This window comes from Catharus ustulatus, chromosome 27, assembly GCF_009819885.2.
Source record: "Catharus ustulatus isolate bCatUst1 chromosome 27, bCatUst1.pri.v2, whole genome shotgun sequence".
In the NCBI taxonomy this organism is placed as follows: domain Eukaryota; kingdom Metazoa; phylum Chordata; class Aves; order Passeriformes; family Turdidae; genus Catharus; species Catharus ustulatus.
In genome coordinates, this window is record NC_046247.1 from 1,035,355 (window position 1) to 1,047,620 (window position 12,266).

Below are 12,266 nucleotides of genomic sequence, written 5' to 3' on the forward strand. Positions count from 1 at the left end.
TTCATGTTTTTAATCCTAAGTAAACACAGAAAAAAAATAAAAACAAGCCACTAATTAAGTGGTACAGTTAACCCATTTACAATCTGCCTTCTGTGGCAGGTCAGGAAACCACACTGAGCAGACTGGTGAGGTGACAAAATCCAACTTCCAAAACAATTCCACTGCCACATGGTTCTACCAAATCAATCACTAAAATATAAGCTTTCTTTTTAGTTTATTTGTTGTTTTCTGAAGCCTTTTTCTTTTTCTTTTTTTTTTTTTTTCCATGAGATCCCCCCTTGAAAAATGCTGTAAAGAGAATTTTAAGGGATTTAGGCTGAGTTAGGGATTGCAGGGAGTGAGATGCTGGCTGACAATATAACAATGGGAGAGGCCAGACAGAAAGAGCAAATGCAAAGCCTTGGGGTCACCAGGGCAAATTGGAAATGTCTCAGACCAGAGCAGAACAACACAAACCCCAGTCCAAACCTCCACTGCCACAGCTCTGGTTTGTTCCCCAGCACCAGGTGCAGAAAGGGAAGCACAGACAATAATTACATTTCTATTTCTTCCAATTTCCTATTCCCAAGTTGCTTTGTTGTTACAGGGAATTAATTATGAAACGCTATTGTTGACTTAATTTCTGTGGGTAATTAGAGCAGTGAACGAGGCAGGAGGAGGGAGGGGATGGATCTCCAGAAACTCAGGAACAATTTGGGGTCTTTCCCTGCCCAGGGAGCCATCGAGAGCTCGTGGTTATTGCACCACAAAGCATCTCCAGCTCTTCCCTTTGCATCATTGCTTTAAAAAAGAAAGGTGCTGGAAATGTGAATTACGCCTCCTGCCTTGCTGGGATGATAAATTATCAAGTCTGAGAGATGCAGAAATATCCTGGCAGGAAAAGCTTCCAGCCCCCAGGACAGCAGTGGGGGAGAATCCCAGAGCTGATCTCCTGCCCTCCAAAGCAGAGCATGAGCCACTCCCCAGGTGCTCACTGGAGCTGAAATTTCTGTCTCTGAATCTCCTCAAGTGCTTCAGCATCTCCTTTTCCATTCATTCCCAGGTCAGGCAATTCCACTTTCCCACTTTTATGTTGTTGTACACGGGTTAAAGATGAGAGGGAGAGCACGGAATCAAAAATAAAAAATGGGAGAGGTTTGACTCAAGCAAAATCTTTCTTTTCATTGACTCTGAAGTACCTCCAGAGTCTGAATTGGACACTGGTCTATAAATCTGATGATTAAAACCTCTCACAGGAATTCTTCCTGAAGTTCCTTCCCTGGAACAAATTGCTCCTTGCTCTGTTCCATGGAACACCTGCCAGAGTCACCCAGGTGACCCCAGAAGTGCCAGGAAAAGCCGCCCCAAACCTCAGGGGAGCCCAGAGCTCGCAGGCAGAGCAGCCTTTCCAGGATTTAGTGGGGTTTTAAACAGCTTTATGCTAAAAGGGCAAACCCAGCGTGATTCAGTTTGAGTGATTCCCATGGAGCACAGCTCCATGAGAAAGAGACTTCTTTTTGGTTTAGGATTTTTGGTGTTTCTTCAGAAACAACCACTGCTTGTTTGTTTGTTTAAAAGTGATTTTTACCTCTTCACCTTCTGATCTTTTCTTTTGGAGAATTCTTTCCAAGGGAGATTAGAAATTAAGGGAAGGAGGAAGGCGTGGGAAATTTGGGGGAGCACGATGAGGTTCTGCTTTGTTCCCAGAAGGGAACAAAGTGGAAACCGAACAAACAAAGTAGAAAAGCAAACATTTATAGTCCACCAATTATTCCTTAATGAGCTGCATCCTCCCAGCCCAGGGGTGGGAGGGACCCTGGCAGGCACCACAATTTTTCTCCCTTTCTGCTCCAGGATCCATGTTTGTGCTAATTGCAGCCCATTTTTCACGCCACCTCCTGCCTCTGCTACACAACATTTATTGAAAGCACATTTGATGGTAATGAAGTTTCTATTAACTATGATTAAGTTTCATAAAGCACCTGAAGATAATTTAAGATGTGCGGGAGCAGAAAATGAAACATTTGGTTTAGTGCATTAGGAGACATAATTGATTAAATTATCTCATTTACAAGGAGTGCTGTGCAGGGGCTGGGCAGGACCCACCTCCCCAGCCCCAGCAGGGAGGGGAGACCTGGGATCTGGGATCTGGGATCAGGATCTGGGATCAGTGACCAGGAATCAGGGACCTGGGATCAGAATCTGGAAACTAGGATCAGGGATCAGGGATCAGGTATTTGGGATCAGGGATCTGGGATCAGAGATTTGGAATATGGGATCTGGGATCAGGATCAGGGATCAGGGATCAGGGATTAGGGATCATGGATCCGGGATCAGGATCTGGGATCTGGGATCAAGTATCTGGAATCAGGGATCAGGGACCTGGGATCAGGGATCTGGGACCTGGGATCTGGGACCTGAGATCAGGGATCTGAGATAAGGGATCGGGGATCTGAGATCAGAGACCTGGGACCTGGGATCTGGGATTTGGGATCTGGGACCTGGGATCTGGGACCTGAGATCAGGGATTTGGGACCGGAGATCAGGGATCAGGATCTGGGATCTGGGACCTGGGATCAGGGATTTGGGAACCTCAGAGGTTCCCCCAGCTCCCCTCCCTGAGCTCCCATCAGTGCCTCAAAGTTCTGCTGGGCTTGGAGAGATCACAAGTCAGGGGCTGGGGGAAGAGATCATTCAGTGAACAGTCTGTCCCTCAATTATCTCCGTAATTGGCTTTGATTTTTGTGATGAGTCAGGAAGTCCTGGAGCAGCTCTGGGGGTGGCAGGAGCTGAGCTCGGTGTCCCTGCCCCAGGGTGGAACTGAGCCCTTTCCAGCCTCTCAGAGCCCAAACCTGCCTCACCTCCACAGAAAATCTCAATTTCTCATGAAATGGAACTGCACAGACAAGGAAGTGAATGGAACTGCACTGCTGAGCCCAGCCTGGCAGAGCTGGGGGAGCCAGCAGGGATATCCTGGGGACCCCCAGACAAACCCAACAGGAGGGTTCAAGGCACCCTCAGCTCCCTGAACTGATTTTGGGTATCCTGAGAAAAAACTAAGAACCAGAAATGTAAGATCACAGAACTAGGAAAGTAAAACCCAGAATCAGAAATGTAAGATCACAGAACCAGGAATGTAAAATACAGAACTAGGAATGTAAAATACAGAACCAGGTATGTAAAATCACAGAACCAGAAATGTAAGATCACAGAACCAGGAATGTAAAATACAGAACTAGGAATGTAAAATACAGAACCAGGCATGTAAACTCACAGAACCAGGAATGTAAAATACTGAACTAGGAATGTAAAATCACAGAATCTGGAATGTAAAATGCAGAACCAGGAATGTAAAATACAGAACCAGGAAAGGAAAATACAGAACCAGGAATGTAAAATACAGAACCAGGCATGTAAACTCACAGAACCAGGAATGTAAAATACTGAACTAGGAATGTAAAAACACAGAACCAGGAATGCAAAATACAGAACCAGGAATGGAAAATACAGAACTAGGAATGTAAAATACAGAACCAGGAAAGTAAAATCACAGAACTAAGAATGTAAAATACAGAACCAGGAATGTAAAATCACAGAACCAGAAATGTAAGATCACAGAACCAGGAAAGTAAAATACAGAACCAGGAATGTAAAATGCAGAACCAGGAATGGAAAATACAAAACCAGGACTGTAAAATCAGAGAACCAGGAATGTAAAATCACAGAACCAGGAATGTAAAATACAGAACCAGGAATTAATTCCTTTTCTCCTAATTCCAGGTGCTCCAGGGGCCCACCCCAAGCCTGGAGCCAGGGCTCCCTGTCAGACAGAAACTGCTGAGCATTCCCACTGAGCCTGGAACCACAGAACTGCTCCCAGGATGCTTCCAGCAGCTGCTAAAGCCTCTCATAAAACCTCAGCTCCTACTTAGCTCCTAAACAAATAACCCAAATGGCAGAGAAGATGAGGAAAATCATATTTACAAGAGAAAAAAAAAAAAGAACTTACTCTGGGATTTTATTTCATGAAGAGGTTTTTTATCTGAGAGGAAGAGAGAGAGAGAGAAAGAGAGAAAGTTGCACTTAATAAATTTACATGGAGCATATCTATTTCCTATATTGCTTCTGTCTCACTCTATAAATGAAACATTTTCTCCTCGTTTGCTGACAATATGAATATTTTATGTTGTCCATGTTTTTCTCTTCATCTTCTTTTTTTTTTCTTTTTTTTTTTTCTCCCTAAATCCCTTTCAGGAAGTTCCTTGGCAGCAATTTCTCACTTGGTTAATTCAGGTTATTTGTTGGCTCTATTGGATGCTGTTGTTTATTTACACCTCAGCAAGAAGGAAGTTCAATACCTCGCAGTGGATCATTGGCAAAGAGACTCAGGTCAGGATTAATGATCCCTTCGTGTGTTTGATATATGGAAAGGCTGGTGATGGGCACTTGAATTAGTTACAAGATTTAAAAATGCCCACTTAATTCACATTTTTGTACCTATACACCTCCAATTACAGCACCTCTCTGATGAACACACATCCAAGTGCCCCCAACAGATGGAAATATGGGATAAATATGGGATAAATATGGGATAAATATGGGATAAATATGGGATAAATATGGGATAAATATGGGATAAATATGGGATAAAAGGGGTTTTCTATGGGACTGCAGCATTCAAAAATGATCCTTCTCTGCCTCCCTCATGCCAGGCACTCAAGTCACCATTTCTACCCAAAACCTGCCAAAGTAATCCCTAAACTGGGAGACTCAGGTGGATTATGAGGCTCCTTTTCTTCATTTTAACATTTGTGATGATGCTCAGTTTAGAAATACTTGACCCAGAAGATTGTTGGGATTTTGGCTTTGCCAAAAACCTGCTGGCATGGATTTTTTTTTTTTTTTTTCCCTGCCCAAGGTTGGTGTTGGTTTTGCAGGAAAACGAGGCACAAAAACAGCCAGAGAGGAGAGCCAGGCTGGAGTCTGGAGCAAACCCTTCCCTGCTGCTGGCAGGGAAAAGCTGCAAAGGAAAAAACATTTCCCCTGAAAATGGAGATTCCTGGTCCAGGAGCCTCCTGGCAACAGCAGCAGTGCTGCTTGGAAGATGGAAAATGAAATGATTTGTGATTGCTCTGTGATTATTCCGGGTGCATTAGTAAAAACATGTTTGCAGGTCAGTCCTTGTGGCCCTGCTTGTTTGTTTTGGTTTTGGGCGCTGGGGGAAGGAATCAATAGGTTTTGAAGTCAGGAAAAATAACTTTAAAGCAAACAGATAAAAGTAAAACAAAAAGCTCTCCAAACCCCCCTCTCTTTTATTGAGCAAAGAGAAAGCTTTCACCTCTGCAGGAGAGAGAGACAAATCCACCCTGGCCAAGCATCCAACTGGGAGCACTGGGAGGAATAAACTCTGGGAAACAAATGTGCAGGAAACCAGTGAGGAACTGGGACTGACTGGGGTCCGAGTGACCTTTGCATCGCTGTGACAGCCCTGGAAACCCTTCCTCTCCCCCAAACCCCACACAAATCCTCCTCCTGCATCTGTTTGCTTCTGCACAAGGGTTACAAGTCTCAGGAGAAACTCCCTGAAGGAAAAGCTCTTCCAATTTCTCTCCAGTAAGGACTGGGCAGTCAGGATCCACCCAGGGAATCCAAAGGGAGCACTGGGATGTTCCTGTGTGGTCCTTGGGGTTATTCCCAAGTCCAGGACTGAGTAAAGAACCTCAGAACTGATCAGTTGTATCCCTGCTTCATTCACCTCCAGATGGGAACGCTCGTCCCAAGGTTCAGGATTTTTCCTCTATTCCCATCCTCCCCTTCAGCTCAGCCCTTATTTGTTAACCAAAGGAATGTTTCTATTTTTGCCTCACAGAAGGAGCAAAGTTAACGAGTTGTGCCTGATAAAAAACCTCCCAGAGATTGGTTTGCTGTGGCTCAGGGCTGCATTTCCTCCCCAATTCCCCACGGGATGAAAAGCGGAGCAGCAAAGGCACAGACTGGAAGACGAGCAGGAGAAAAGAGATTTTTAAAAAATAGGCTAATTGCATCAATTCCTAGCTGGGAAAGCAATTACAGCCCTAAAAACAACGTGGCACAAGGACATGGGGACAGCTGGAGCCACGGGGGAGGGACAGATCACACCTGGAGATGGAAGGAGCTGCAAAATCCCAGTGCAGCTGCACCCAGACGGGGATGGGCAGGGCTTGGAGCCACCTGGGACGGGGCAAGGTGCCCATGGAAGGTGTGTCCATGGAGGAGAGGGGACTGGGGGCTTTTTTTTGTCACCCAAACCACTCCAGGATTCTCCTGCCCAGCCCAAGAGGAGGAGGGAGGGATCCTGTGTGACCCCAAAGCCCTGCAGGGCAGAGCTGGCCCCGCTGTCCCTGTGCCCCAGGCTCCCTGGCACAGTCCTGGGATTAAAACCAGAAAACTCCACATGGAAAACCAGAAAACTCCAAATTCCACACGAAAAACCAGAAAACCCCAAACTCCATGTAGAAAATCAGAAAACTCCAAACTCCACATGGAAAACCAGAAAACTCCACACAGAAAACCCCAAACTCCATATGGAAAACCAGAAAACTCCAAATTCCACACGGAAAACCAGAAAACTCCAAACTCCACTTGGAAACCCAGAAAACTCCACTTGGAAACCCAGAAAACTCCAAACTCCATGCAGAAAGCCGGAAACTTTCAAACTCCACATGGAAAACCAGAAAACCCCACACAGAAAACCCCAAGCTTCACATGGAAAACCAGAAAGCTCCAAACTCCACACAGAAGACCAGAAAACTCCAAATTCCACATGGAAAACCAGAAACTTCCAAATTCCACATGGAAAACCAGAAAACTGCACACAGAAAACCAGAAAACTCCAAATTCCACACGGAAAACTGGAAACCTTCAAACTCCACACGGAAAACCAGAAAACTCCAAACTCCACACGGAAAACCAGAAACTTCCAAACTCCACATGGAAAACCAGAAAACTCCACACAGAAAACCCCAAATTCCACATGGAAAACCAGAAAGCTCCAAACTCCACACAGAAGACCAAAAAACTCCAAATTCCACACGGAAAACCAGAAACTTCCAAACTCCACATGGAAAACCAGAAAACTCCACATGGAAAACCAGAAAACTCCACACAGAAAACCAGAGAACTCCAAATTCCACATGGAAAACCAGAAAACTCCAAACTCCACACAGAAAACCAGAAAACCCCAAACTCCACTTGGAAACCCAGAAAACTCCAAATTCCGTGTGGAAAACCACAAACCTTCAAACTTCACACGGAAAACCAGACAACCCCAACCTCCACGCGGAAAACCAGAAAACCCCAAACCCCGCGCGGAACACCAGCTCCCTCCTGACGGGACCAGCCCAGCTCAGGCCTCCCACCCGCCGTGGTTCCCCAGCCCTGGCGGCTCACCTTGGATGCAGAGCCCCTCGGTGCAGTTCTCGGACTCCTGGCCCAGCCCCTCGCAGTGCTTGCCGCCGTTGCGGGGCGCGGGGGCCGCGCACTGCCGCACGCGCAGGTGCTCGCACTCGGGGCTGCACACTGACCACTCGCTCCACGCCTCCCAGCTGCCGTCCACTGCGGGGACAGGGAACAGTCAGCCCTGCTGGCCCTGCAGCAGCGCTCCTTTTGTGTCTCCCCACTGTAATTCCGCGTCTGGTGCGCTCCAGAGCAGACTTTGGCAGGATAAATGATGCTGTTCTCTTCATGGTGGTGTTAACATCAGCTCCCCCCTCTAAACTAAGCCCAGACCCCCACCCAGGTCTTGATTTCCCCTCCTGAGCCAGTGATGGTCCCCAGTTTCTCTCCCCAAGCCAGTGGCTGTCCCTGATTTCTCCTCTGAGCCAGTGGCTGTCCCTGATTTCTCTCCCCAAGCCAGTGGTTGTCCCTGATTTCTTCCCTGAGCCAGTGGCTGTCCCTGATTTCTCCTCTGAGTCAGTGATGGTCCCCAGTTTCTCTCCCTGAGCCAGTGCCTGTCCTGGCAGGGTTTTGGTGCTGCCTGGCAGGGTTTTGGTGATGCCAGCTAAGCTCCAGCCTGGCCACAAGCGCCTGGCACTGCGCTCACACCCGCACTAGGCTCGGCCTAAACCCGACCGCATTTCCCATTCCCTCCCAGCTCCCTTCCTGCTGCTCCCACCCAAAGCTGTCCCTGCCTGGGGGCACTCACCGGGGCAGAGGGACGTGCAGGTGACTTTCTGCACAGACATGCCCTCGCAGAAGGCTCCCCCGTTGAGGGGCGCGGGGTTGGTGCAGGTGCGCGAGCGTTTCTGCCAGCCCCGCCCGCAGCGCGTGTTGCAGCTCGACCACTCCGTCCACGAGGACCAGCCCCCGTTCACTGCAAAACACCAAAATGTGGGGTCTGGGGGGGTTGTGCCAGAGCCCCCCAGTGCCAAACCCCGACCCAAAGCTGTGCCAGCAGGAAGGGCTTGGCTGGGGGATGCTGTGGGTGCCAGGTTTGAATTGGCACAGCAAGAACAGCACAGATCAAAGCAGGGCAGCGAGGCAGGCACAGCCACCTCTGCCACCAGCCCCTGTCACTGGCCACAGACCACCACAGTGGCCAACAGGCTCCTCTTCTTAGCCCCCAGCCCCTGCCACTCACTACAGCCCATCATGGTGGCTAACAGCTTCCTCCTCTTGGCTCCCAACTCCTCTCACTGACCATAGATCACCACAGTGGCTAACAGCCTCCTTCTCTTGGCCCCCAACCCCTCTCACTGGCCATGGTGGCCAACAGACCCCTCCTCTTAGCCCCCAACTCCTCTCACTGGCCATAGACCACCACAGTGGCCAACAGACCCCTCCTCTTGGCCCCCAGCCCCTCTCACTGGCCACAGACCACCATGGTGGCCGACAGCCTCCTCCTTTTGGCTCCCAACTCTTCTCACTGACCACAGACCATCACAATGGCTAACAGTCTCCTCCTCTTGGCCCCCAGCCCCTCTCACTGGCCATGGTGGCTGACAGCCTCCTCCTCCTCTTAGCCCCCAGCCCCTGTCACTGACCATAGACCACCACAGTGGCAAACAGACCCCTCCTCTTAGCCCCCAACTCCTCTCACTGGCCATAGACCACCACAGTGGCCAACAGACCCCTCCTCTTAGCCCCCAGCCCCTCTCATTGGCCACAGCCCATCACAGTGGCCAACAGCCTCCTCCTCTTGGCTCCCAACTCCTTTCACTGGCCACAGACCACCATGGTGGCCACAGCCCATCACGGTGGCCAACAGACCTCTCCTCTCAGCCCCCAGCCCCTCTCACTGACCATAGACCACCACGGTGGCCGACAGGCTCCTCCTCTTGGCCACGATGTTGGCAGCCATGCAGGTGTAGTTGCCCGAGTCGGACAGGCGCGCCTGGCGGATGATGAGGTTGTGGTCGGCCCTGGTGTCGATGTTCTCATCCAGGTTGGAGTCGATGGGCTCCTCGTTCTTCAGCCACTCCACCTGGCAGGGAGGAGCACAGGAAAACGTGGAGCAGGCCAAAGGCATCTCATAGCCTCCTTAAATGGATGGGGAAATGCTTCCTTTGGCTGGTAACTGAGAAAAGCTGATTTTTCCTCAAGGAACATGGAATAAAATCTCAGCTGAGAGAGAACAGGAAATATTTTTACACATTGCTCCTGCTGCATCATACACTGGATGTTCGAACACCTGGACAACTACCAGCTCTATAAAACAGACAATAAGTGTTATTAATTCCACTTTTTTTGCGAAGGAACAGGAAGATGGAATCTCCTGACACGGCACACGGAGGAAGAGCCGAGTCATCACAGCAGATTCCCAGCTGACACAAACACCCTGAGAACAGAGGCCATTAGTGTTTGCTCCACGCTCCATAAAGCCCCTGAAATGCTGTGTGCCACGAGCTCCAATCCATCTTCCCCAGTTCACAGCCAACGTCTCCAGCACACCCAGCACCACCCGCCAGGCGCCTTTCCACTCCAAACATTAACAGAAAATAGTTAAGGCATGGCAAGCTGCTGTCACAGGAGAGCAAAATTAAAAATAGAAATAAAATCAACGGATTCTATTAAAAGAGCAAAGAACAGGGCGGGGGGCGGTTGTTTTAACAGCTTTTCCAGATCTGGAGGAGCTCTGGCTGTGCCCTGCAGTCAAACTCCCTTCTCCACTCCCTTCAGATGAATAACCTTGTTTAGCAACTTGTGGAAGGACTTGGAACTTTGTGGTAATGAGCTTATGGCTGTGGTAGCTGCAGGCATTCATTAGCACTCAGCTCTGCGCAGATGGGCTGCAATTTGTACATTTTCCAGTTCCTAAACAAATCTGCAAACGCTGACCATCAAAGCCAATTACGTTTGGTGCCAGGCAGCAGATTCCCTCCACAGCAGCACTCCCGGATTTGCTGGGACGGATCCAGCCCTGCACATCCCGGCCAAGGGCTGCAAACTCACCTGGAAAAGGCTCCAGCTCCAGGCACCTCATCCTGCACATGGAATTAAATCGTGGTTTAATGGACACCCTGTGCAGATGGGAGCGACCTGGGGGCGAGGTCCAACATCACTCCTTTCACTCTGAACGTGGGGAAAAGATTCCAGCTCTGGGATCCCTCTGCCACCTCTCTGTGCTCCTGCATCCAACCCTCCTTCCCAGCCAGGGGACACTTCCAGGAGCTTGGGCACGGCTCAGGAGCAGGGACCAGGCAGCCGTGCTAAATCCAGTCAAATATCCCTGGACAGTATCCCTGGGAGTGTGCTCCAACCATGCCAAATATCCCTGGACTCTGTTCCAACCATGCCAAACCTTTCCCTGGACAATATCCCTGGATTTTGTTCCAACCATGCCAAACATTTCCCTGGACAATATCCCTGGACTCTGTTCCAGCCATGCCAGACCCTTCCCTGGACAATATCCCTGGATTTTGTTCTGACCATGCCAGACCCTTCCCGGGACAATATCCTCTGGATTTTATTCCAGCCATGCCAGACCCTTCCCTGGACAATATCCCTGGATTTTGTTCCAACCATGCCAAACATTTCCCTGGACAATATCCCTGGACTCTGTTCCAGCCATGCCAAACCTTTTCCAACCATGCCAGACCCTTCCCTGGACAATATCCCTGGATTTTGTTCCAGCCATGCCAAACCTTTCCCTGGACAATATCCCTGATTTTGTTCCAGCCATGCCAGACTCTTCCCTGGACAATATCCCTGGACTCTGTTCCCTATTCCTGTGGTCTAAGACACACAATAACCAACTAATCCACTATTCAGTTCCCCTTCTGCAGTTAACCTTAACAGTAATTATCCGAGGGGGTTTCAGCAAAGAAATTAGGAATTCAATTTAAATTATGGAGCAGCCTCCCGGGCATAAATCAAGTGACAGGAGTTCGATGGTGAACACACTTTCTGTGCAGTGAAATGGGCAGAGAAATGACAAGCACAGCCAGCATTCCCTGAGTCCATGATTTCACAAATGTGTTTATAAATTTTGGCTCTCCTCAGGCCAGGGGATTTTTGGGGAGGTGAGAGGGGTTCGTGTCACCCTCACCCTTGGAGGGAGCACACACTGATCCTGTGCTTGCTGAGCCTGGGAGAGTGGGCTCTGGTGAGCAGAAAACATTGAAACATTTACATGGAAGCAGAGCTTTTTAAAAAAAAGCATTTAAAAGAATGATGATCCCAGCGAAGGGAGAACATTAAACAGACGGAGCAGAAACACCGAAGTGTTGGGACGTGAAATCAAACCCTGGTGTGTCAGGGAGGGTGGCACTGCCCCTGCTCCCCTCATCCCAGCCCCCTCCCTGAAGAAAACCAGGTTTATCCAAGGCCACCCCCTGCTCTCCCTCAGCAGATGGAGAGCCAAGGGATGGATTTATGGGATAAAAATACATTGAAGGGAGTCGTGATGACAAAAGATGTTTGTCACTGGCAGGGACGCAACCTTTGGGAAACTTCAGCCCCCACAAACATTCACAAAGCAATCAGGGAAAATAAAAGCAGCCAAGAACCTAAAACATCTCCCCCCTGGGATGAGCTGTGGGGTCTGGACTGCAGTGCCTGAAAACAAACTCAAAACTCCTCCGAGTCTCATTTCCCTCACCGTGGAGGTCGCACAATTGCTTGGAACAGAATTAAATCCTTTTCCTTTTAAGCGTTAGTCTGGAACCAGACTTTGAACCTGCTATAAACTGATGCAGGTTTGTAGAAAAAGATCTGTTTTTTCTCCTCTGGAATTCAACCTGCTCAGAATTAACCCCCCCTCCCGCAGTTTCCATCAGCACCTGCAGCTTGGGCAGGCAGGGGTTAACCCA

At 49.1% G+C, this 12,266-nt stretch overlaps 1 protein-coding gene across 4 annotated transcripts in view; it reads right to left on the bottom strand.

Moving 5' to 3' along the window:
* Window positions 1-12,266, bottom strand: part of UNC5D (unc-5 netrin receptor D) — a 78,004-nt gene that overhangs the window by 20,072 nt on the left and 45,666 nt on the right. For 3 of the 4 annotated variants that reach the window (XM_033081360.1, XM_033081359.1, XM_033081357.1), the window contains 4 exons: window positions 9,259-9,439; window positions 8,162-8,329; window positions 7,408-7,572; window positions 3,989-4,021 (listed from right to left, as the gene is read on the bottom strand). In XM_033081360.1, the coding sequence (XP_032937251.1) occupies window positions 3,989-4,021; window positions 7,408-7,572; window positions 8,162-8,329; window positions 9,259-9,439 (547 nt within the window). The remainder of the gene's footprint in view (window positions 1-3,988; window positions 4,022-7,407; window positions 7,573-8,161; window positions 8,330-9,258; window positions 9,440-12,266) is intronic. The other variant, XM_033081358.1, reaches the window with a different exon arrangement.